The sequence below is a fragment of the Lissotriton vulgaris genome, chromosome 3_1, assembly GCF_964263255.1.
Source record: "Lissotriton vulgaris chromosome 3_1, aLisVul1.2, whole genome shotgun sequence".
Taxonomy (NCBI): Eukaryota; Metazoa; Chordata; class Amphibia; order Caudata; family Salamandridae; genus Lissotriton; species Lissotriton vulgaris.
Window position 1 is genome coordinate 508,228,531 of NC_141689.1, and position 27,504 is coordinate 508,256,034.

The 27,504-nt window shown below is 43.6% G+C and overlaps 1 protein-coding gene across 1 annotated transcript in view; it reads right to left on the bottom strand.

The window, feature by feature from the left end:
• PDE8B (phosphodiesterase 8B) overlaps positions 1 to 27,504 on the bottom strand; it is a 1,129,923-nt gene that overhangs the window by 553,126 nt on the left and 549,293 nt on the right. The window contains exon 4 of the mRNA XM_086960753.1: positions 3,944 to 4,134. Coding sequence (XP_086816879.1) covers positions 3,944 to 4,134 — 191 coding nt within the window. The remainder of the gene's footprint in view (positions 1 to 3,943; positions 4,135 to 27,504) is intronic.

The following is a 27,504-nucleotide window of genomic DNA, read 5'->3' on the forward strand; positions in this document are numbered from 1 at the left end:
CTGGTTCCCTGTGAGTAGAGGGGGTCTCAGGTTCTCTTAAGGTAGCTATGAGCCCTGCCATGCCTGTGGATTGTTTGCTAGGGGATGACTTGGAGCACACTGTCTAGGAGGAAGTGGAGCTCAGGTCACACCTGGAAGTGTTGGGGTTGCCTGAGTGGGTCTGCATGACCCTTGGTAATGGCTGCCCAGGTGGAGAGTAAAGAGAGCCTGGAGCCTGAAAGAATGGCCGAGGTAGCTGCAAAGAAGGGTAAGGGCAGGAGGCATGGGAAACCTGATCCCTACTTGATCAGAAGCCTTACGGACAGAACAGGCTTCCTCCATCTTAAGCCCAGCAACTGGGCTCTGCCAGCTGTGAGTCTTGCCCTCCCAAGTAGTGCCATCCCAGTACTTGGAAGTGGGCCTAAAGATTCTCTATCAGTGCCAAACCAACTGTGGTGCCAGCAGAATCAATGTATTGTGACACATCACCTGTCAAAAATTCTGCATCGATGCTGCTGCATGAGGCATCACCTTACCAAAACTCTGCATCGAAACAGCTGCATAATGGATCCCCAGCGCAGAACTTAGCATCACCGCCCGCAGCCTCTCAGGCACCACCACCATGCAAGGCATCCTCGGTGCCTCAGGCCTTTGCATCTCAAGTCCCTCGTTGGCAGTATCCTCAACGACTGAGCAAGACTCCACATTACAAGCTTAACGAAGACACACAAATTCATATTGCAACCTCTCTGTTTTTAGGCACCTCCACTGCAGGATGCATCCTCGAACAACTCAGATTTAAGGTAATCTTGTTCAGTGGGCCTAACTGGGTCCCTGTAGCTGGCCCTCTCTCCATCGTGGTCGGCCTGAACTTCTTTGTACTGGTCTGGCATGACAAGATAACCACAGTTGGCATTTTGTGTTTTTAGGCACTATTTTCAGTTAAATCTTTAAAATTGCATATCTCCAGTTCTACTGAGTTGGGTTTTGTAATTTAGGTCTTAAAATACTTATTACATTTTACTCTAGTTTTTTAAATTGGTGTGGGAATTTCTTGTGTGGTGTTTTCACACTATTACTTTTGTGTGTGCTGCCTCTACATTAAGCCTGACTGCCTTTGTGCAAGCTAATTTGGGGTTAAGCACAGACTCTGGAGTTTGCTTGCGTTTCACTGACAGAGACTGTGGTTGCTGATCCAGTAGGGTTTCACCCCCATCTAAACTTTACCCTAATTTTCAACACAGCACTGCTAGCGTTATGCAGCAAGTTATCTAAATAATTTTGCAAACGTATATAAACTATTGTGTCTCAAAATGCAAACTTATGCAGGACATTTTCTAGCTTTCATCCATTTTCTCTTAAAACAAAATTTTTTGTGAAATTTTAATTGCATACAAATTGTGTGGCACGTGTAGTAAATCATTACTAATGTGGATAATGTTCCAGTCTAGAATCTTTTTAAACCACTAGCCATCACCATTATACCATTTTTTTATCAACAATTCATTAAGGAATAGTAAATCTAAACATTCTAATTACAGTCAGTTCCCATTGTTAGCTTCTCTTTGAAAAAAACAGCTTTTTCAAGCTAGCTTCCTAAATATAAATATGCAAGCAGTGGCGGCTCCTCTGCAATGGCGGAGGAGCATCGTCCGACTGCCTGGCTCACAGTCAGTAAATGAAAAATAAAAGAGTGTTCTAGCATCATTTTTTTTTCGTTTGCCGGCTCTGAGCCAGCACTGTGGGAAGGGGCAGGGCAGAGGCATGGGAGGAGGGAGGAGGAGTGCTATGTACCCTCAGGCCGGCCAAAACGCACATGCACACTTAGGTTTCCCGAGCCCGGCTGCATTGGACAGCCGGGCTGGAGAAACCCCAGAGACCCCCTGGTCTGAGCAGAGTGTCTTTGCAGCCCACTCAGATCAATCCCTGCACTGCTCTTCAGCACAGGGATTAAATGGGAGTCTGTCCCAGGGGCTGCTGGGACCAGGAAGAGGAGAGGAGGCAAGAAGCGGGAGGTGGCCAGCGGCTTCAGGTAAGTTCTTTTTATTTTTAATATAATATCACTAACACCTCCCTCCCACAATGCCCCACCTGCGTGACCCCTCCTGTGCTCCCTCCACCCGCCCACCACTATTTGTTTGTGGTGGTCGCCATTGTATGTAAGACAGAAAATACATAAAAGTAACAAATGTACTTTGGTCCTATATGGCAATGTAAGGTTTTCTGATTACATTTACAAACCATGGTCCCGTGGTGCCTGCGCAGTGCTGGTGAAATGGTGATCACAAATATCTTGCAAACTGAAATTATTATAGGTGGCTTGTGATATATTTTCTTATTCTACACAATGTTCCTATTACGTGCAGGATTTAACTTCAAAACATGCTTGTAATAAGAAAATAAGTAGTGGCTCTGCATAGTGACATAACATCTAAAACAAAACATGAGGTAAAGTATCCCCTGCCATACGTTATACGGGTATCGCAAATCACCAACGAGGTCAGCGGCCACAGAGAGGCACAAAAACAGATGTTGGGCTCCTTGATAGGGTAATGGATCTCCATCGTGACTTCGATATATTGAAAATACAGTGGAGTGTGTTTTATTCGTTACATGGTCACACACGCAACATAACCCCCCCCCCCCCGCCCCCCCCTCCCCCCCCCATAATCTACATTTAAATGCATGGTCTATTACTCCTTTGAATAAACGTCCTGCAATACAGGCAGGTGAAATAAATGTGAGTTCTGTGCCCTAAAAAATAAATATGCTAATATGTACTTTGCAGTTTGGTCCAAACACATATTTTAAGCAGTTCAATTTAAGTCATGTGTAGGGTTGTCTTCAGATAATGTTCCTTCTTTCCAGGTAAAAATATTCAGAATTTTTTTAAATATTGTATCTATGCCCCTTGCATTTGCCACTTTGTAACCTCATTTCAACTGTAATTATCTATTACCATAAAGCAGCAATACCGTTTTCTCGTAGGACTAACTAAATTAAATTGTAATTAGAGCATACGGAATAGGTTTTTGGGATTGCTGGCTTACTATTAAAAAAACGTGCATAACAATTTTGGAGCATTATGTTGTACAAAATATTTTATATTTTTCTCAAACTGATTAGTTTCAGATTTTAAGTTTAATATCACTCACTCACTTTGACATGCACACTGCAGTGTATGTTTTTACTAGTTATTTTAATTGTTTGATCACCACATAAATGGACCTGTGTGGCATCATCAACAGGTGTAATTCTAGGAGGCTGGCATATCCTACCGAGGACCTATACAAAGCAGATACGACTAATTGAAGGCCTACATAAGTGTAGTAAAGGACATGACAAGGGCAGCAGAAATGTTACCACTGTTAATGTACACATGATAGCTATGTCTGGGCTGCTTTTAAAATGATGGGAGAAGTATTTTAAATCATAGAATAAAAGTGGAAAAGGGTAAAAATGTCATTGTTGTTTGGCTCAGGTTAGTCTTTCAAAACCCATACATAACTTGTACATAACTATATTCCTGATTAAGCACAACAAGAACTATACAAACTGAGCGAGCAATCTCTTAATCCTCACTAGGCACCTGGGTTGTACAGTCCTCAAGCATACTCAGTGTTTGTATTAAAGCGGTGACCTGAAATCACTAGTTCCAGACATCTTTTCAAGAAGGGCTCTGCTTTTCTGCCCAATTGTCTCTGACATGCTGGAGCTCTGTTTTTGAGCACAGTCCACACCACATGCTACCTGTTATTATACAAAGTTCCGGGGGGGGGGGCACAGTGGGTGTGTGAATACATAATGCGGACACTGGTTGCTGAAAATGATTGGATGCAATAATGTTATCTTACTTATTCCAGACCCATTTTTTAAAATGTTGTTCAGGTGAGTTTATATATTGTCCAACAAAATTGCTGATTTTGTGTGTTAACTGTTTGCACCACATTCACCTACTGCTTACCTGCAGACAGCTTCTGCATCAAAGTATCTGGAATTTCTATGATCCAACACAATGATTTCATGATGCTTGTCTAGGAAACATTCAACAGCTGATTCTGGGGTTCGGGCAATATTGCATCTATATCCAGCTCTGTCGCAGGCCCACCAAAACCCATCACTTTGACTATCTTCTTTGGCAAAGACCAGCAAAACCTGCAAAAAATGCAAAAGCATTTGTGTCATAATTTTATGCATTCGACTAAGACAGCAGATATATAACTGTGATTTAAGGAACATATGCAAACATTGATTAATACAGAGTTCCTAGAAGCAAGACAATACTTACCTTCTCTCAACCTACAGTCCAATTGTAACTTGCTTTTAACTACCAATGGCTACCCACCATCACTAAGTGCTTTATTACCAGTTTGGTGGTCCCGTGCACTGCCCTATCAGTGGTGGCAGTACAAGCAAAGAGAGCTCGGAGGTCTGACCACTGTATTACGAGTAGGGCGGATCAACTTTGCGAAGACCGGTGTTGAACCGTTAAGACCACCAAGCAGACCACTTACCGTCAGATTCACATGGGGAAAGGCAGCCGCCATATGGTGATTCAGGGGAGCAGCACCTCCAAATGTATTATGAGTTGCCTTTTCCACAATCTGACCGTGGCGGTCTGATCGCCTGCTTTAAGGTGGCGGTGATGAAGGATTTGGGGCGCATGCTCACCCCTTTCTTGTGCTTACAGGCAGATTCCAATGTGGATCCCTTTCCTCAGATCCCCACTTCACAGCAGGATGTTTACCCCCAGGAATATGACCCTATTTGTGGAGATCTATAGATGAGTCCTTTTCATACCATATATCCAATGCAAGGACTGCCCACATGTTGGCAGAACCCCGGCAATGGGTAGATTGTATTTTTCCACATGTATCATGCATATGTGTGCATCTTTCAAATATGCTGTTGAAATGCGCACACAGGCATCGATATATTTTAAAAAAGTACTCTCCACCTCCGCAAGATCTCCGAAGCCACACCGCCGGTACCTTGGTCAACTCGTAATACGGTGGTCTTTGGACCACCAGCCCTATGGGCTACTGGCGGGGGTGAACACAGTTCTCCAGTGGTCAGATGCCAAACCCGTAATAAGGCCCTAAATCAATAACTCACATCTTTGGCCCTACAGTGGGTTAGGAATATGGAAAGCCAGACTGTTGTTCTCAGGATCAACCATTTCACACACAAAACTATTATTTCACTCTAGGACCAAATGTCTTTTATACCGTAGGATGACTGCAGTTGCTTCCCAAACTGATTCATCTATTGTTTGATGTTGTCACCTTTTGATTGCAAAGTCTTATCCTCTCATCTGTTCAACCATACCAACTGGCGGGTTTGTATACAACACAGGGGAATAGGTTTGTTTTATGCTGTGGTGGTTTCGGCGAGTCATCTGAACCTACTGGCAAGGGCCTGAGTGAATGGAGAACTATTGGAGAGGCTGGACATTCATAGACGTAGGAGGCAGGGATTGCCCTATTTACCACCTTTTTGTATTGTCACGTCAACAGATCCATGACAATCCATACATCCAGGGTATTAAATTACACGGAGATACTTTCAAGCTCACTGCTTTTTCTGATGAAATGCGGGTGACAATAGTCTACCTTATTTTATTTATTTTATTTTTAATGTTTTATATAGCGCGAACATGACCACTGAGGGTATCAGAGCGCTTTACAGATTATGCATCACAAAGGTTATAAGCAAACAAACAGAATAAACAAGGCAAAAACAAATAATCAAAGTCCAGTTAAGAGCCTAGCAGCGGAATTTAGGGAGGCCCTCAGAGGAGCCTGATGAAAGTAGAGTGTTAGAACTGGGGGTCTCTAGTTGGCAGAGGTAGGTACCACTGTCCAAATAGGGACCCTTGCTTATAGTCAGGGTAAGGAGGAAACACTCTTAGATAACCCCTGCTCACCCCCTTGGTAGCTTGGCACGAGCAGTCAAGGCTTATCAAAGGCAATGTGTAAAGTATTTTTACCAACACTCACAGTAACACAGTGAAAACACCACAAACTGACTCCACAACAGTTTAGAAAAATAAAGGTATTTAATCTAAACTACACAAGACCAAAACGACAAAAATCCAACCTACACAGTTCAAGAATATGGTTGCGAAAGAGTTCTTAAAGTTTCAATAAAAATAATCCACAGTTGCGTGAAAAGTTCACAGTTGCGTCACGTTTAGCCAACAGTACCTTTAAGTGCGACAAAGTTCCAAAGCAGAAGCTGGTGCGGTGGAAAACAAGCGATGCGTTGCTCCTGAGACCATAGGGAGGCGTTGGCGACAGTCCTGCTGCAGCAGCGGGCGTGTTGTGACGAATCCGGTCTTTATGGGGAGGAAGGCGATGACTTGTATGGATTCCGGTTCGTAGGTTCCGTAGGAAATTTGGCCTCGCAAAGGCACGATGCGATGATCTGTAGGGGCTGCGACGATCTCCTGGGCGACGATGCGTGATCCAGCGGCGATCTTCCTCTCCCAGCTCCTCGATGCGTTGGTCTGCCGCGATGCTCGCAGCGACGTGATGGGAGCCGCAAGCAGGCGGTGCGGCGATGTCACCCAGCGATGACAGGTTCTGCGACGATGCTCGTAGCGATGATGATCTTCCTGCAAATAAAGGATGCGACGTCTCCGGCAGAGGCAACAGGCGCTGCGACAATCTCGGTCTTCGTAGTGGCGAGAATTTCCTTGCGCTGTCAGGGATGCGCTCCGCAAGCGAGCAATGCGATAACTTTTCTGTAGCAAAGTCTCTCAAATCTTGGTTTCCAGCTTCCCAGCACAGGTACAACTTCCAGAGGCACTACAACTAGCCCAAGCACTCTAGGAAGGACAGAGCGCTCTCAGCAGAGCTCAGGGAAGCTGGGAGTGAAGTCCTTTTGTTCCTGGGACTTCAAAACAGGGAGCCAGCTCACAAAATGCCCTTGGAGATTCCTTCAAGTAAGGGGACAAAGCAACAAGAGTCCTTCCCCTCTCCTAGACAGCAAAGCAACTGCGGGTCAGTCAAGCATCACACAGCAGGGCAGTCCTTCTTCTTCAGTCATCCAGCTTTCTCATTGACAGAGGTTCCTTCTTGTTTCCAGGATGATCTAATTTTCTGTAGTCAAGGGTCCTGTACTTATACCCCTAAAAGTCTTTGATCCCTTTGTGCAGGAGGGCTCTGAACCAGGTCTGAACCAGTTCTGGGTGTTCCTTGAGCACTTTGTTTTTCTGGACTCTCCTTTCCTTTCAGGGAGGGGGCAGGGTTGTCAGCCGCCCAGCAGGAGGTGGAGCCAGCATTGTGGAAGGCAGGCACAGCCCTATTCAGGCCCGGGGGCCATCCCCTCCCACCACTCAAGATGCAGATGCAGTCATTCAGCCTAGGGCTGACCCAGCCAGCCTCCTGGTGTCTCCCTGCCCCTGTCAATCTCAAACCAGACAGCCAACTCACAAACAGGCCAAGGCTCGCAGAAGGGTCAGACAAGAGAGCAGCAACTTTCTAAAAGTGCTGTTCTCAAGCACAGCATTTAAAAACTACGTGGCATATTACCAAGCAATAGCGATTATTATCGCTATTGCTTGGTTAGAGACAAAAATTTACCGCTGAGCTGCGGCGATTTTTACCGCAAATAAACCTTGGTATTACCAAGTTTTATTGCAAATGCGATAAAAATCGCCGCAATGCATGAATATCGCTGAAAAGTCAGCGATATTCATGCATTACCGAGCTAATGCTCTTAGCCATGTTATCCACCTCCCACTGGATAACATGGCTAAGAACTGCTCAGGGCAGGTGTCATCTTTTGGAGATATTCGCGCTTAGCGTGAATATCTCCAAAAGTTGGTAATAGGAGATAGCGATTTTAGCGACTGTTTTCAGTCGCTAACATCTTGGCATGCCCACTTTGCATGGCATTAGTGATAAATATCACTGACATGCAAAGTGGGGCCCAAGATGGTCGCTATCTCCTATTAGCTGTCGCTAACTGGTGTTAGCGACAGCTAGGTAATAGGGAGATAATTTTATCTCCGCTTTCTTGGCTTTTAAAGCGATAAACCCCCTTGATAATATGCCCCAACCTTTCCTAAAAGATGTGTTATTAAATTCTGAGTTCAGGGATACCAGACTTTTATGTCCTATCTTGCTCCTATGGGAAGATATGCTGGTAGCCACTATAGCCAGCATCCCCCATGATAGCCTATGGGGCAAGATAGCCTTACAAGAGTGAAAAACGAAAATGGCTGTAATTCACTACCAGAGAATGTCACCTGCACAAGTACATGCTGCACCCTGCCCAAGGGGGTACCTTGGGCCTTCCATAGGGGTGACCAATGTGTACAGAAAGGGAAGGGTTAGGCCTGGCCAGTGGGGACACTGACCAGGAGGACATGGCAGTTCACAGACTGCACACAGGCACTGCAGTGGCAGGCCTGAGACACCATTTTAGGGCTACTCACGAGGGTGGCACAATCAGTGCGGCAGGCCCACTAGTAGCATTTGTTATCACTAGCCCTGGCACACTCAGTGCACTTTACTAGGGTCTTCTTGGTGACACAAATATGCCAATCATGGATAACCAATCACAATATCAATTTACACAGGGAGCAATTGCACTTTGACACTGAACAGCTGTGGCAAAGTGCCCAAAGCATCTAAACCAGCAAAAACGAAATCCAACACACCATCAAAAATAAAGGAGGTAGAGCCAAAAAGATAGGGGGAAACCACGCCAAAGATGCCAGGTCTAACATAGAGCTTTTGATTTAATCCACCTCTGGATTCTAAATCAAAGTGGCAAAATCGGAGAGTTTTAACCTGAATCACCAGAACCGACAAGATCTCACAGTGTCAGCTTCATTCAAATGGACCAGGGAAGCAATCAAAGATCTACATATTTCTTTTTTGTCAACCATTCAGCGCACTCTGTAGAGGAATATAAAGAACCTCAGCAGAACAATATGGCAATATCAAATGAATTGGGAGGGTAATGATCGTCAAGATTGCAGCTCTCTTGCTGTGGCGCTGCGGGCAGAGCAGCCGACTTAGGAACTGGGGATCCAGTTTCGCATCTCGGCATTGGCTCAACTCATGTGACTCTGAGCAAATCACTTAAACTCCCCATGCACATAGACGTGCCTGGATATCCTCCCGGGTGATAAGCTGCACTATATAGATTCACAAGTATGTAAGATATATATTATACTTTATAACTTTCATCAGCGTCAGTCTTAGCAAGAATCTCCTCTTCAAAATGACATGGAGATATGCTTTGGGCAGCATCCTTCGGGTTTTGGGATCTTTGGGTCAGCTACTTTTAGCCATTGCTTCAGGAAAGCATCATTGACAATTTTATATCAGCCAGAGAATTATTTCTTCTTCACCAGGCAGCCCAGCTATTGTGCTAGTGCATTAGGTGTAGCAGGTCCCCCATGTGGAAGCTTAGCTAGAAATAGACTCTGAATAGGCTTGCAAGCAATGGAGACTCATTGTGTCTAAGCTGCCTCTCCCCTCCATCTAGTAACAAAGCTGCTCTCTGGGAATCTTCACCTGGTGACTACAGCGTTCACTCAGGCTGCTCCGTGTTTTACCAGCTCCAATGCTGCTGGCCCACCGAGTAGGACAATCTAACATTTCATATGCACAAGTATGTATCGGTTATAATGCAGGAAGAGATGCATTTTCTCTTCCAATGAAGCAGTACATGTCATTCTGACGGTGCAATAGGACTTGTTTAAATGGCAAAAGGCTGCATCCGAACAAAGAAGTTCAGCCTCTTATTGAATTGGCTTCACATCATTAAAAGTCAGGCAAACACGGACAACAATTTTACGAAATATATCACGGGTATTGAAATATACAGCCCCAGCTCTGTGACTTCCGCTCTCTGCTTTTCTGTTTTAATTTGAATGCCTTTCGGGCCCTCATAAAGATATATGGTGTTAGTAACTGCTTTTATTTTAAGTTAACTGCGCACCGGCTGCTTTGACACTTGGTATTTTTGGTACTTTGTGTTGACATGGAAATAGACATCACAGGAACGTACTGTTGACTGAGGAGGCGTCTGTCATCAGACCACGCGCAGCAGACGCCATGTTGCTCTGGGCACAGCTCTCCATGACTGGGATGATGCTTCTGACATACTACAGCAATCAGCTGCTCCTACCAGCAAGGCTCTACTTGTAAATACTTAAAACAATTGCTATACTGTGTATTAATCCACTGTTATGTCTGGAAAAAGACAGCATTGGCATCGTGCCAGAGCTGTGCTCATGAACAAAAAGCGTCACACTACAAACATGCCTGACTCTAACGTGCTAATGCACAAGTCTACCGAGGTGGTTTGTGCTTTCTTCGTCTCTGTGCCACCTGCATCTGTCCATGTCTTTCTATGCATGTGCTATGGTTATTTATACCCCAAGAGTCACAGCATAGAGAATCAGTATTTAAGACACCAAACCAAATTCTGCATGTTTTCCTTTTTTCCGAGTCTTCCCTCCCACCCATGATTAATGACATCAGACTTGACTCGCTGAAATGGGAAAACAGAGGAGCAATTAATGCAAAACTAGGATTCCGATTACCTGAGTAAACCCCTTGCTGCCTCTGAATAATCTTCAACTTGTAACCAGGTCCCTAATATAATGTTATTTGTGCACTCTCAATTGACGCCACAACCAAAATGACCCCATTATGTTATTTACCCAAATGAAGGCACGGTGTCCTGAAGCACACAGAATTCTCTCTTTCAAAGTTCTGTCACAGCTCACTGAAGCCAAACGGAGATAATAGATGTAGGTCCTGATTACAAGTCATATGGAACAAAATTACTGCATGGTTCTATGTGTTCGTTTCCCTCAGTCTGTCCGCATGCAGATGAAATGCATGCAGAAATCCGAGTCGGAAAATCACACCACTAATTATCGAGCAGTACATTTGAATGGAGCAAATGGAAAGCTACTATAACAGGATCAGTGGGAAGCATTTCCATACGAGGAATTAAGAACAAAGTACTTCCCCTAAACCATAGCCAAAAAAAAAGAGTTATGCATCTCTGCTATAAAGAATGATGCATCAGCATCACCAGCACCACTACTAATGGAGAAGTGTGGCTCACTGGTTAGAGGAGGCATACCCAGACGCAGAGGTCAGACCCGGGACCAGCGTTCAATTCCCGACGCTGCAAGGTCTTGAGCCCAATTGTCCACGGACTCGATAATTCTCGCTTTGGTGCCCACTCGAATCATGGGTTCACACTCTGCAACTCTGGGCATTAGCTTGCTTAAACTCCACAACAGCCCCCCTCCCCCCGCGGCGGGATGCCTGGCTTTCACCTTGGGGATGCCCAGTACGGGTTATCTCACAGGGAAAAGCCAGGACGGGTTCCCAAGGCAAGTGCCGAGATGCCCTAGGGTAAGTCGAGCGCTATATAAGAACACACATACATACTACTGGGAATGCACAACCAGATTCCTTCAAAAGTGAAGTATAACACAATTAGGCAAAGTACATTAGCTTTTGGTGAGAAATACATACCTTGACACAAAAAACATACACTATTATACTTTTGCGAAAAACAACAATGGCCATCCTATCAACCAGTGGCGGCTCACATGGAAGGAAGGTAGTGGGAAAAAACTAAAAGTTAATAATAAATAAATACAGTTAGCTTCAATCCTGGTGTGACGGATTCATTACTCGTGTCCAGGCAGGCAGGCAGGCTCCAACACAGGACCAGGAAACTGCAGTAACCAATCCTGGCGCTGCTTTCATGCAGCAAGAAAGCAGTACCAGGATTGGAGGGAGCAGTCTCTCTTGCTGCTCCCAAGTGCACTGGAGCAATATTATACTTTTGCGAAAAACAACAATGGCCATCCTATCAACCAGTGGCGGCTCACATGGAAGGAAGGTAGTGGGAAAAAACTAAAAGTTAATAATAAATAAATACAGTTACCTTCAATCCTGGTGTGACGGATTCATTACTCGTGTCCAGGCAGGCAGGCAGGCTCCAACACAGGACCAGGAAACTGCAGTAACCAATCCTGGCGCTGCTTTCATGCAGCAAGAAAGCAGTACCAGGATTGGAGGGAGCAGTCTCTCTTGCTGCTCCCGAGTGCACTGGAGCACTATGCTGTCTCTAACCCAGCAGCCTTGGACATTTGGATTAAATAGGTTTAAACTGCACATGCCTGGACTGCCGTCGCAAGAAGACATGCGCACTTTAAACCTAAAGTGCCCTGTGCAGCAGAAAGCCTCACCCCCGGTCCTAATGCTCTGCTTAGGACAGGGTTTTAAAAAATAAAATGGTAATAAATGAACTTTATTACCATTTTATTTTTCTATATCTAGGGGCAATTTGGTTAGTGGGGCAATGCTCCTCCACCTTAATGGAGAAGCTGCCCCTGCTATCAACTTCCCTAAAATTGAATATTGTGAGGAAAAAGGTTTATTATATGGTCTGGTTGTGCATGAACTCACAAACACATCTTGGGTCCAGTGAGGTTCGATTGCAAGACCTTATCTCAGCTCACGGTAGATGTGAATTCGAGCAGTCAGACTTTGTCAAAGGAATAAGTGTAAAGCATTTAGAAGTACCAAAAGAGCTGAACAAGAAAGAAACACAACACAAAGGAAAATCCAACACCAATTTATAAAAATCGTTCTTATTTTAATGAATTTGCAGACACCAAAACAAATTAAATCCTCAAGAGGGTTTCAGAGACATAAATTATTAAGCATATAATAAATCACTTCTTTTCATTCAAATTGCAAACAAGCATTGGTAACTACTGTGGTTGACTTGGAATTTTTTTTTAAAGTTGTGCTCAATTACACCAGCCCGTTTTTGGCGACCAACTCCAGCAATGAGCAAGTCACAGGAGCGAATGAGACTTGGTAGGACAGTTAACTAGCAGTCTCCAGCCCAGTTCCAGGTTCTATTAGTAAACTCCCATAGACTGATGGGGTGATCTGATGGAGTGATCCAAATCCAAGGGATAGAGGTTGCTGCAGGATGCTGCGGAAGCTGATCCAGTGATCTGGGTCTTCCTAGGTCACTCCTCAGTCCACGCACACTGTAGGGTGACTATGGCAATAGAGGTCGATGTCCCTCGAAGTCCGGTTGTAGTCTATCCAAAAAGCAGTTGTCATTGGTCTACTGGTCTTCAGCTACAATGAAACCAGCGGTTTCCTTTAACTGAGGCTAGTGTCCATCTTGGACAACCAAACTGCACTCTGATGACTCTCCCAGGTCTTTCAGACTTGGGTGCAACTTTTGAGCACCAAGACTTAGTCTCCGGGGTTGCACTTTGATGGTCATCGGCGGTCCAGCCAACTCACCAGGGCAGGATTCTTCAGCTATTGTGACCCTGTAGCTGTAACAACTGACTCTTGGAGTCACTTCTTCTCTTTGGAGTTCAGGGACTACTTCTCTTCGAGCAGGGCACCACACCTCTCTTTGCTAGGCCTTGAGAACCAGTGCAGTCCAGTCTTTCGAGTAACCTGACTTTGATAGGTCCAAGGTAGTCCTTTTTTTGCTCTTTGTCCAGTGCAGATGTGATCTGAGGTCTGAGTGCCATGGGTGCCACTTTTAAGCCCACAATTTGCCCTCTGGGATGCATTGTTTACTTGCGATTGTGCTACCAGATCCCCTCCTGTCTGATGAAGACTTTCTGCAAAGTGTGGCATCGAGCCATCCCAGAGTGCAATATTCTGCCCACTCTCAGTATGTCAGAACCCCTCTCACTGTGTGCAGCTTGGTAGCCCACCCTAGAGGCGTGGCTGCCCAAGGCCTACATACCCATGGGAAAAGTAGTTCCCCCACTCCGTCCCCGATGCCAAACTGTCTACAGGAAGAAAAGGGCTGCCCTTCTTTTATGTGTCCATCATTTGGCCTTCAAAGATTGCTTCCCAAAGTGTTCTTGGAATATATGCAGAGTTGCTGAGACTCCTACATATGCTCTGCCAACTTCTTTGTTGTGAAAAAGGGTTAACCCAAACAAAGTCAAAGGGACCTGGGTAGCAGAACGTTATATCTGAAGGGGTCCCGGACTAGGAAGAGGGGACAGGATTAGAGAGAAAATTGATGTGAATAATCAAAAGAGATAATAGATAAGACAGTACGATGTTTTTATTCACAAGGTACCAAGCAACCATAAACCAGGTTATGCATTACAATTTTCAATATTTTCTTGTTGCATTTGTGTGCCCACATGCACAACGCGAGGAGAAGGGGAGTGAAGGTGCTGTGAGGGGATTTCAGTGAAAAGTGAAAAAAGTGTACTTGTTCGTAACAAACAATTCAATTCAATTCTTCAAGTTAGTTAAAACATTAATGCACGTGGTTCCCCGTCATGGGGCCACATATAACAGCTTGAGTCCAACAATTTCAAAAACCAGGCTTCTATTGTAGCTGTGTCAATCTTGCTTGGGGGTAGAAGCTTGTACGGGTAGAATAAGTAGTCTACGTTTCGACCCGGGGTTGGGTAGGGAAAGTTACCCATGCCATGGTTTCGCCCCTTCTGAAGAAACCATCGGCCGACCCCAAAATTATGGCAAATTTCCGTCCAATATCCCTCCTGCCTGCTCTCTCCAAAATCTTGGAGAAGCATGTCCACGAACATCTCACCAATTTTACGGAGGCAAACAGTATCCTACACCCCTCCCAATCGGGTTTCCGCACCGGATTCTCGACGGATACTACATTACTTGGAGTCGTGGAAAATCTTCGACATCTGGTCGATAAAGGTAACTCTGCCGTGCTGATCCTACTTGACCTCAGCGCGGCGTTTGATACCATCTCCCATAACACACTGCTCGCTTCCCTTTCCAGCATGGGCATAAGGGGAAAGGCACTAGATTGGATTGCATCTTTCCTGACTCTTAGGACATTCCAAATCTCTTCCAGTAATGCGGCATCCAAGGTCCATTTTTCTCCACACGGAGTTCCACAGGCATCAGTACTAAGCCCCCTGCTTTTTAACCTCTATGCAGCCACGCTGGCCCAGATCGCTGAATCAGCTGGTCTTAACATGTTCACATACGCTGACGACTCCCAAATCGTTTTCTCACTATCAAACGAAAACCATGACTTTCCTTCACGCCTACAGACTGGCCCTAGGAACATTTCCTCCTGGATGAATAAAAACATGCTTAAACTCAATGGTAGTAAAACCGAGGTTCTGATAGTAGGTCCCAAACATAACCTCTGGAATTCCAGACACTGGCCATCCGAAATGGGCCCCCTGCCAACTCCATCACACCAAGTCCGCAATTTGGGCATTATCATCGATAGTGGCCTAACCATGGACCCCCAGGTGAACAATCTCACAGCCACCTACTTCACAATCCTGAGATGGCTCAGAAAAATCAAATGGATGCTCCCTGACCACACTCAAAAGACAGTGATCAATGTATTAATTACCTCCCGTCTGGACTATGGGAATGTCCTTTACTTAGGGGCATCTCAGGCAGTCATGAGGCGCCTCCAACTGGTACAGAATGCGGCAGCTAGACTGCTTTGTAAATGCAACAGGAGAGATCGTATGTCCAGTCATTTAAAGGCACTCCACTGGCTAAAAATTGACAACAGGGTCAAATGTAAGACTCTCAGCCTCATGCACAGGATAAAGTGGGGCAATGTTCCCAGATATCTTCAAACCCTTGTACACACCTACACGCCTGCCTGATGCCTGAGATCTACCACGCAAGGTCTTTTCTGTGTCCCTAAAACTTTCCGTGCGAGGATGGGAGGTAGATCCTTCTCCCTCCTAGGCCCGAAGCTTTGGAACTCCCTTCCGCAACCTCTCCGTCTAGAAACAAGGTACACTCACTTCCGTAAAGCCATTAAGACCTGGCTTTTTAACCAGTGACCTGTTCAGGTTTTTCTCCTATAACCCTTTCCTGTCTCTCTGGTTCAGTATTCTGCTTTAGCGCCGGGAAGCCCTTCTTGGGTAGCTGTCGCGCTCAATAAGCCCAATAAATAAATAAATAAAAAACAGGTCTTCCTCAGGACAGAAGGTTGGAGTGGGCAGACTACCTGGGGGGAGAGAAATTTAAAAACAGCATTATACTAAGGGTCTACTGGAAAGATCCCTATATTGCCCTGCGCGGGTGAACACCCGCTTGGGTAGAGAATGGAGACATTTAACACACAGAACAGAGTGACTGACAACCATGGGACCAGGTGTATGTGTCAACATTCGTAGGAAAAACTGGGCTAATATTTAAAAAATCATTTTAAATATAAATAAATAATTAAAAATAAATTAAATTAATAAATATTAATCATTGTTACGTGAGTATCATAAGCCACAAAGTAGAGATATGTAATAAATACAGAGCAGATTACTGCCAACCATAAGGCGCGATGTAGGTATCAAAAATTGATGGGGATCATGCCAAAATTAGCTGATATCTAGAAATCATCACTGTTGTAAGTAAAGATTCCACAGTGTCTTACCTCCAGGACCCCATTATCGGGTTTCCCTGGAACCTCATGTGAACTTGCTATCCCAATTGTCTGAAAATCAAGTACAGGGGGGAAGCGAGTTATAAACGTTCATCGTTCGACATCAAGGAGCCTAGCCTGCTTTAAGTACTATACACTTAAAAAAGAGGGAAGGGGTTTACCTGTACTCTAGGTCAGTGTCAGTGCTTAAGGTGTAATTGGGCAGGCGGTAGAAATCTCAGTGCTGTAATGGGAAAAAACGGGCGTCATACAAGACCTCAGGATTTAATCATTAAATATCCAGTTGTGGCATATGACTCGTCGGTGAAACCGACCACGCGACCACTTACCTAAGTACGACTCTAGGTCTGAACCAAACGAGGGACTCGGCAGAAAGCTCAGAGAACCTCCGGACGGCAAAAATTCCTGTGCAGTAACCTACGCGCCTGGCCGGTAACTAGGAAGTGTAGTTAAGGGGCGTGTCCATCGCGTGGAAAAACAACGGAAGCCGTCGATAGACTACAGGTGGCTAGAGAAGAAAGGTGCTCTCTCTCAGTTTACGAGCCTCAGGAAGTGTCTCAATAAACCTCTAAATATATATAAAGTATAATGAAAGCTTTTGGGTCATTATTACAACGGTGGAAAATATTATTATTGTTAGAAATGGCAGCGCACTCGCCTCACATGGCAGTGAAAGCTGCTCCAATTGTACGGTACATATACTCCATTTGCACTTGCATAGGGTCATATTTGAAGTGCAAACTTTTTGGTATTGGTGGAAAAAATTATTATTATTGTGAAAAATGGCAGCGCACTCGCCTTACACGGCAGTGAAAGCTGCTCTAATCATGCGGTGCATGCAGTCCTTTATCTTTTGCATAGGGTCATATTGGTATAATGCACCTACCATCGCAGGGTGGTGAAGACTATGACAGATTGGATCAATGTACATTTAATAACCCACAATTGCATTTGATGTTGTTAGCATTCCGACATAAAACTCAATATGTTTGAAATAAATAGAGAAGTTTACAGATACTGGTTAAGAGACAGGAGAGGAGAATAGGATTACAGGTTGGCCAGTTGTGCAAAACTACTTTCTGACTTGTTGAGCCCGCTTTGTACTGATTTAAAGAATGTGATCCATTTCAGCTCGCGCACATTAAGAATAGAGGTGATGTTACCACCCCTGGGGCCCAGATTGATATGCTCGAGGACAATCCATTTTAGGCTTTCCGGTGCATGGTCCTTACTCACACAATGTTCAACCCAAGTCACTTTACATCTAACGCAACTACAATGCTGCAAAAATCGTGATTTAACCCGTTGTTGTGTCTGCCCAACATATATTAGGTTGCATGGGCAAATGATACAGTACACAACATTTGTGGTGTTGCAGTTAGTATATGTTTTGAGTTTGATCTGATGTTGTTTGAAAATAAATTCCTTAGTCTGGATGGTTTGTGGGCAGGCCTTGCAATTTCCACATTTGTAATGTCCCAAAAGGGGTGCAAGATTCCACATTTACGTTAGGGTGGGTATGGGTGGAGCTTCCAAAAATGCACAAACCACGTGGTCCCGGATGCTCCTAGCTTTCTTGAAAGAATGCATCGGTAGAGTACTGCTACCTAGATCTTCTGCTACCAAAGTCCAAAGCTTATTGATGATTTTTTGATAGTATTACTTTTTGTGGAGAAAGTGGTCACACATATCATATGCTGTTCTTCATTGTTTGATCAATCAGCAGGTTCTAGGAGTGTTTCTCGATGGTTGAACCATGCTTGTTTCCTTGCCTTCTTGGCCTTCTTGGTCAATCTCCTTGGGTAACCTCGTTCCAGTAAACGTTCCATCAATTTGGCAGACTCATCCATGTAGTGGTTCTTCTTAGTACAATTTCTCCGGATCCTCAAGAACTGTCCAAAGGGCAAGTTATCACTCAGGATGAAGGTGTTCTCAAATGTTGACATAAATATTATCTCTAGATCAGGAGCGAAGGCTGCCCCCATGGCGACTCCATTGGTTTGTAAATAGAAGCAGCTCTGGAATATGAAAAAATTCCGCATCATAGCGATTTTCAAAAGCAAGATAATAAATGCAGTAGGGACATGTACCGGTGCTTCGCGAACGGTAACTTTCCCTACCCAACCCAGGGTCGAAACGTAGACTACTTATTCTACCCGTACCAGCTTTTACCTGCAAGCAAGATTGACACAGCTATAATAGAAGCCTGGTTTTTGAAATTGTTGGACTCAAGCTGTTATATGTGGCCCCGTGACGGGGAACCACATGCAATAATGTTTTAACTAACTTGAAGAATTGAATTGAATTGTTTGTTACGAACAAGTACACTTTTTTCACTTTTCACTGAAATCCCCTCACAGCACCTTCACTCCCCTTCCCCTCGCGTTGTGCATGTGGGCTCTCCACATCACTGGAGTCAAGCTATCCAGGCTGAAGAAGGCTGATAGGCAGAAACCGGTCCTTGGGTGCTTGATTCCGGTCTAGGAAAGACATGGCTTGGTAGTTCGGGCTGGACTGTTCCCATGAGGCACAGGGTCAAGGCTGATTTGCATATAGCCATTGTCAGGGGCGGTGGGTGACATTTCAAAGTGGTGGGGCGAAAAATGATTTGCATACAGCACCGTAGCGAGCGAGCGCAGCGAGCGAGCCCGAACCCCAAAAGGTGGGTTTGGTGGGGTAACCCCCCCCCATGAAAATTTTGAAAAAAAAGAAGAAAAATCGTGAATTTTCAAACAAATTTGAGAAAGCAGGAAGGTTAATAAAGCAATTGTGAAAGTGCAGTTATTACATTAATAGATGGTATAACACAGGTAGCTGCTTAATCAGTATAACCACAGAGCTTCATTCATTCCGTCCTATTACGCTCACGTGCTGAAAAAAAGACTATAAGACTTTCATGAAAATCTCAGCTCTAAGAGTAGAAGAAGTTGCACAGCAGTTGGGAAACAGCCTTCACAAAGCATTAGGAAAATGAGAGGCAATTACTTGAAAGCAAACTGAAAGCAATGCATCAAGTAGTAACTTAAAGCAATGCATCCAGCAGAACAGTGCATGCAGTAACACCATACAAAAGTAAACTAAAGCAAGTGTGAACCTGTGAACCTTCACTTTGAAAGCAGGGTGCTAGTCAACAGGCCAGTCACATACATTTAAACTGAAGAAGAGTACACCTCAGCATGCAGGCACCAACATAAAAGCACCAAGCAAGTCAAACAGTTTAATGAAAGAAAAATGAAAGCAATACATCCAGCAAACTAGACAGTGACTCAAAAAGTAAACTGAAGCAAGTGCACACTGAAAGGAATGCACAGTCATAAGTCAGACATTCACATAAAAGCAACTTACCAAGACACCCAATCAATTACATGGGAAAAACTTGAGCCAATGCACCCAGAAAACCAGACCAGCACACCAAAGCATCCCACCCCTGATTGGATGGCAGCTGTGCTCTTAGGGTCACCCCTCAGTTTTTTGGCAGGGTTGATCTGTGCCCCATCAGCTTTACAACAGGCCCCATTTTAAAATGTTGTACACGCTGGATGTCAGCAGGGCATGAAGATATAACGTCGACTGGCATTGAAATCACTTTCGAATTGTTTGTGAGCTGCAGCAGTAGTGTTAGAAGAAAAACACTTACAAAGGGCCATTTCACGCCGAAGCAATTTCGGCTCATTACTTACAATATCGGGGAAGTTAATTTTTTCGACTAGCCAGGGAATTTTTAACCCTTTTTTTACACTACCATTCACGTAAATAGGTCCCTACACTCCCTAACACATATCACTATCCTCATCACATCACATAGCCTATTGTCAAAAATATAAGTGCTCCCGCGTCAATCGTAGGTTGAAGCACGCCCCGCCCCGTAGAGGGACGGGAAGACCCCAATGATGCGAGAATTACACTATGGGATTCATAGTGTGTGAGGGGTATTTTAAAAACACACAGTGCCCTCATTCTGCCACCCGCAGAGAGGCCTAATTTTCACATTGCAGTGTATTCACGAGTTTAGAGAAATATACAAAATCATATAAAATTAGATGGGGAATCCAACTGGGAAATACCAACCATGTGGTATCATTATGTGTCGATGACCCTCTAGGGTACATGCGTCAACCTGATAGCATGGTCCTGGCTCTTCTGAGGGAGATAAAGGAATTTAGAGCACTCTTTGGCCTTAATCTCAACCCTGGGAAATCAAAATTGTTCCCCATGGGGAGGCTGTCCAGGAAATCAGGAAACAAATTGCCTAATGTATGCCTAACATGGATACCAGATGATGTCAGATACCTGGGAATCCATCTAACAGATACACGCGCCACCTCCCTACAAAACAATATGGGAAAGGTAGTGGAGGGTATTGGCAACTCTATCAAATACTGGAAGGAACTTCCATTCTCCCTGATGGGGAAGATAGCGTTAATAAAAATAGTTATCCTACCAAGGTGTCTATATGCCCTGCAGCACTCTTTATACATGATTCCGAATCATTACTTTACAAACTTAGAAAGCTTACTAGTCGAGCTGCTATGGGGAACCAAGGAAAAATGGGTTAAACTCAATATACTCCAACGAAAATGGGAAGCAGGAGTATTGGAGGTACCATGATTAGAATTATATTACATGGCCTCGCAGCTCCAGCATGCAGTATATTGGATGGATAAGGCGTAAGAGGATTTCAAAGAATCAAAGCATGCGTTCACGACAAAACTGGAGCGGTAGTATTTCCAGTGGGCTTGCAAACAGAACATCCATTGTAGAGGAGCAAAACCAGGACCAAAATGCCAAATGTGTGGAATAGCAACAAGTTAGAAGAAAGGGAATGAGGAAAAGCCAGTATTACTCCAAAGATTTTCTGGAAGGACAGAACTAAGTCAGAACCTATAACTTTAAAAGAGTGGGCAAGGCCAGCAGAATTTGATGCATAAAATAGGTGAACTAATTTGCCAAACTGAAGTCAGAGGTTAATCTTTAACAAGGACTGTATCTCACTGTATATGTCCTTGCAACTTTTAACTCAAAAGTTTCTCAAGCAGATGTTAGTGCTACATCTTTTTGAAACAATAGTGCTTTGAGTCTGCTTAGCTTTTGGAAATCTGCCTTCAAAGTTGAAATGTAAGGCCGCATCAAGCTATCCATACCCCCCTGCATGGGAGGGAAAAGGATATTATTACAACAGGTCACGATCTGTGAAACCAATAAAATATATGGGATCCTGATTGCTTAACATTAAATAACTTCCATTTGAAAGGACTTTAATTAGTGGGAGTATTGCAGGGGCTTGTGTTCCTTTTAGATAGCAGGCCAAATTTGTAACTGACCCATCACAGGCGCCGTGTATAGTCATGTGGTTACACAGGAGTGAATGTATGACAGAAGAGTCGCATTCCTTTCCAGTAAGGAAGATCTCTTTGTAGGCACATTCACACCAATACACAAATGGGAGGGACCTTAATTCATGAATGAAGGTGACTCCTAGGGGTTCATATCTACCAACTGGGAAATGTTTCTTGCAAGCTCTGAATTGAAATGTTGAAACTAGCAAAGACATTATGCTAAATATTAGCCAGACAGTGGAAGGCATTTTTGTTATTGTGAATGGGAGCTGTTCCAACTTCTGAAGATGCAACATTGTGTATGTGCCATGTTTTTTAGCCATGAGTTGTTATTTACATATCCGATTGAAAAGCAGGAGTAGTTGGCTGGAATTAAGATGACGCCAAGGGACGTGCCCATTCTTAAGAGTTTGAAGTGTCCACCTAAACTGTATGATAGATCTAAGCTGACTTTGCCCATGACACAATGTAAACATGTCATTTTTCTTAATATCAATTACAGATAACATATTGTTATCCAAATTATAAATGCGAGAAGACAGTGTATTATACTATTATCAACCACAGCAAACACTTTATCCAAGGTATCTCGATCAATGTGTCTTAAATGTTCGGCAGCTTCCATTTGTGACAATTTTCACATGTCATTATATGTAGCATAAATAAATCTTTTTGAACATGGAGACTTAGGACCTAGTAAAAAGTCTCATAAGTCCATGTCTTCAAACAGGAGAGAATGATGTTGTTTGACTGCAGACAGTGTAGAATGTGCCAAACATAATTTCCCCACTGAATGGGTGGTAACAATACCTGAATGTTGTTAGTAGCAATATCGGGGTCAGGTATGCTTGCCTTAAACCCTGGTGTGGAATTAAAAATGAGCATGACAACTATATGTGTCAACTGGCCACAATAGCCACCTGTGAGGCCCTGAAAGTGTAGAGTTAAATGTACCATTCTGCAGAACCTATTGAGCTGTTCGTCAGTGTAATTTGTTAAGGGTTTCAAATTGTCAAAACTGGCTATTGAGGGAATATTTAGTGCATTCAGGTCTTTAATTTTTGCAAATCTTAGTCAAGTAGTCTGTTGCACTGTGTCATTTTAGAAAATCATTTGTGTAGGACTTAATCAGGCTTGGAACAAGGTTTCTGTCCACTGAACTTGTCAAGGTTTGGTACCATAAATGGACTTCATGTCAATTGTCAATGGTATCTTTCAATAATCATAGCCTTTCACACCTAATTGGGTGACAAATGAGTTTGTATATGTTAGCTTAGTTTGTGTAAGCATATATTTACTTGGTAATGTAGGGAGTAATTTCAAATAATAGGATGTTGGATGTGATGTATCATGTATCCAGAAAAATATGTGAATGTATCTCTATATGTTTTGGAGCTGTCTGTACTCAACAACGGCGCATTGAATACTGGCTTGGTGCAAATAATGATGCCAGTAATGGTGATTACCGAATATTTCACTGTACTTAGCAGAATTTAATTAAATATTCTCAGATTTTAACAAAGTATAGTATTCTAGCTCCAAGAGCATGGAGTTTACTGTTTCAACATATCAATCATCAAAATGTAACCCAGGTACAATTATGTCACCCATAGAAACTTTAAACACATATGGTACCTGGCAGCCGCTGGATCTTTTTTGGGGGGTGGGGCCATTGTCCCCTGCTTTTTGGTTGCCCCTAGACCTCATATTAAATGTTTTTATTGATTCCATTTAACTGCAATGCCAGCTAACTGCTTTTATTTCAGTATGGTCCGGGCAGAGTTAGCCTTTTTCCATTTGTGAGGGCGGGCAGACGTGGGTGGGGTGGTGGATCTTAATTGAATAATTGAGAAGTAGATTGAGCTAGGCTTTGTGGTGAAGTGTGCATGTCAAGTTGAATGAGTACCTTACTGTGCGCAGCCCGACATGCACACTTGAACCCTCGCCTGACAGTGTAATGTTAGGAGCCTGAGGGATTACTGCCACAGCCCCCAAGTCTCCTAAGGAGAGCTGGCAGCACCCAACCAAGCCAATCCTCACGCTGCTCTCTTGCTGTTTACTAAAATAAACAGCAAGGGAGCAGTGCCTTGACTGGCTTAGGAGACGGTGTGAGGCTGGGAATTGCTGAGTTGGTCACAAGTTCCAGGAACACCTGTAATTGCTGTCAACTTACACTTATTCCAGTATATCTACCATGGGGCAAAACGACATCCCGTTACCCTCGGAGTGCGGGTGTGCCCCTGCCTTACAGTCCTTAAAGGAGCGTCTTAGTTAATGCATTAATTTAGTATTGTGTCTGCTGTGTTAAATATTCAGCATGGTCCTTAGTCAGGTCTCAAACAGAAATTAACAACAAAGTTAGTCTCTCTTTCAGTTGGGCCAGTCGGAGAAGCCTGGTTTATAGAGTAGATGGGACCTGTGCTTTAAATGAGAATATAGAAGTTCAGGTACTCGCTATTTGGAGTACTTGTTTTCTTATGAGAAGTGCAGTAGTAGGGCTCGGAAATGTGTGGGGGTGTGAGTGCTGGAAGCGATAAGGCACTGGGCTGCCAGAGGCAGAGTGGACGGAAAGAAGTCAAATCACACTTCCATCATTTAAAAATCAACTTCAGGCAGAGCCGGAGCCCGTACGCTGCCAGTCGAAGGCCAGGTGTACGTGCAGATCCCAGGGAGAGACAGAGGCGGTCTCCTTAAGGATAGGGTTTAATGCATTTTGTCTGCAGTGCACACATCACAAACTAAACGTATTGAACCAGGGCTTCCTTCCGTGCTTTAAATTTCCCACCTCACTTAGACAAATGCACCCAAAAGTGCTTTCACATTATCAGAACAGAGCTCAGATTTTTGGGTCGAGCATTCGAGCCCTCTTGTATATACTTTAGTATATACTTATATGTGTGTGTACGTTGTGGCCTCTGGAGATCAGCCCTAGGACTTGTATGCTTCCACTTAGGAACTTTTTTCCGTTCAACTGCCTCTATTTAACTGTCTTGATAGAAAATGACCAGTAGAGGTCAGTAAAATACTAGAATTGCTTTCTGCTTTTTCAAATGCCTCTATTTAAGTACCTTTATAAAAAAACGACCAGTAGAGGTCAGTAAAATACCAGAATTGCTTCCTGCTGAAGGGCTTTCTTTTTTTAATTCTTCTGCCAACTGCCTCTATTTAACTTTCTTGATAGAAAATGACCAGCAGAGGTCAGTAAAATACCAGAATCACTTTAGCATTCTCTAGATTCCAGTCCATAGAAATTGTCTTCCACAAGCACCCATAAACAATAATATTTTTTTCAAATCTTGTATTTTCATTGATATGACCACCGAAAGACCTGATTATATTAAAAACTGCGCTTTGGACTATACAATTTCCAGCTGAAAGGCAATATTTCTCTCCATCTGTTCCCATACCTGGCGTGTCACGCAGTTTGGTGCTTACTTTCCCTCCATCTTAAAGAAAAGTAGATGTTTCAGCACCCAGGCTAATATGCTGCATTGCTAAATACATATAAGGTCCCAAAGTCGAGACCGATTGCATTGCAAATGCTTGTTTTTAAGGCCATCTTAGGGCAGAGAGTGTAAAATTCCATCTGCATGGACAAAGGCTGGAGAGTGCGTCTTTTAATCACAGGGAATGGGTTTATGGCCCTACCTTAAGTCCATCATTTTATAGTCTCTTCTGTGATGGACAGTTATTCACTAGTGGAAGGTGTGAGTCACTTACAATGAGAAACCATTTCATTGTCCCTCTACAGAGCAACCGTACACCTCACAGGCCCCATTTCTACATTTACAGCGAGATAACACTGACAATGAGAGCTGCACGGCATACGTCGATACAGTAATGATTGTTACCAGGAACAAGTGACACGTGATCTTTTTGTTGGTTGGATGCACTAGCTGCTTACGGTCAGAGGATATAGGATATATCAGTTTAATGATGATTATTGTTATATACATGCTACAAGCTTTCACATTATTTTTCCTCTGCTGTTGGCACTGTGCATTGTGCTAAAGAAGTGATTGATGTACCCATCCTACCATACAGATATCCATTTATTCAAACCTCAATCAAAAACCTATCCACCCTTCCATTAGGGATACATGTACGAATGCACCTCTTCCATCATCCTGTCCATCCATCTTGCCATCAAAACGATTCATTTGACCATTCATTCATACATCAATCTACATGTCATCTTTCCATTCACTAAGTTGCCCATCCATCCACGAGGCCATCTGTTCCTCTATCCATCCATCCACTCACCCCTCCTGCATCTCTCTATTTGACTCACAAGCTCATCCATTCACCCATCCGTAACCCAAACATCCATTCACCCTTACGCACTTTTGCCCATTCATCCATCTATCGTCTTCACACATTCATCCACTCACCCACAAATCCGCATCATCAGTCATCCATTCGTACAGATATACCTGCATGTGTTCACCAAGCCACCCATTCACAACGGGCAGATAACACTGATCGATTTCTGAGCAATTAATGTATGAAAAGTTAAGGTATACCAGGTCAGTGATTTAGTTCCTGTTTATGTTTCACATGCTTTACTTAATCCTGCATTTATTAAGCATGCTTACTATTTCTAGGGTATTGTATTTCCGTATTTTTTTGTGTAGCATATTTCTCTTATACAGTGCAAACTTTGAACATAGTCACCTTCAGGAGTTTTTAACAGGTTACCATTAAAAGCTCTGGAGTAAAGTATGAAGGCAGTGCGGAATTTCACACAGTGCCTGTAGTGGGTCAAAAAGGTGTTCAGAATACTTGGTCAAAAAATCTTTGGCATCTCTGCTGAACAAACAGAGCAATGGTAATTTATTCCAATTGCAATTGTGATTCTGTGCAACTGTGTGTGAAGGGGGTACACAGTTGCCAAAATATTGATAACACAAAAATAAATGAAAATACAGTGCTTGCAGGTGAGTCGGTGCATTTTGTGGGGTTTGTGAAGTGAGGGTCTGTGGTTATACTGAATATGCTGCTACCTACATCATTATCATATGAAATCTCTTTACTGATGACATAACTACATTTTCACAATTGCTTTATTGATCTTTTTGGTTTCTCAAATTTGCTTGAAAAAGCAATATTTGCCTCCTCTTTTTCAAAATTTCACTAGGGCGAGAACACCCCCAGGCCCACCTTATGATGGTTAGGTTCGCTCACTATGCTTGCTCGCCTCAGGGCTCAACCTGCACTTTTACGACTCACCACTTTCAAATCTCACCAGCTACCACTGGTATCTGCAGAATCTCTGTAGGAACAAATATGTCAAAGGGAACTTGATCCCAAACAATTACATCAGTTACTGAGACAGCTGAAATGTATATCCAATCCACAGGAAGAGGAAAAACAAGGAAAGTGTTATCCAAACATATATCCAAGGTAGGACCAGATAAGTGTGTTTCACCCATGAAATGAAAACACAGATCTGTGCATGTGGAGTGACTAAAATGGAAGACTCATCAAAAGAATCTAAAGAAAAATTATTATGACCCAATGATACCCAGAAGCAGTTAAACTAAAAACTGGTGCCTCAGGTACTGCAACAAGATCGGAAAAATCCCAAAGAGGTAGATCCTAAGAAGGTGGATCTGTATAAAAGGCATTAGCTGCAGAAGGTGCAGTAGTGACAGCAGTAATCACTTCAGTTTTGTTGCTGATAGTTGTTGTGGTGCAGGAATTACCTGTAGTGCATTCTCTGTGCCCCCCAGCTGGG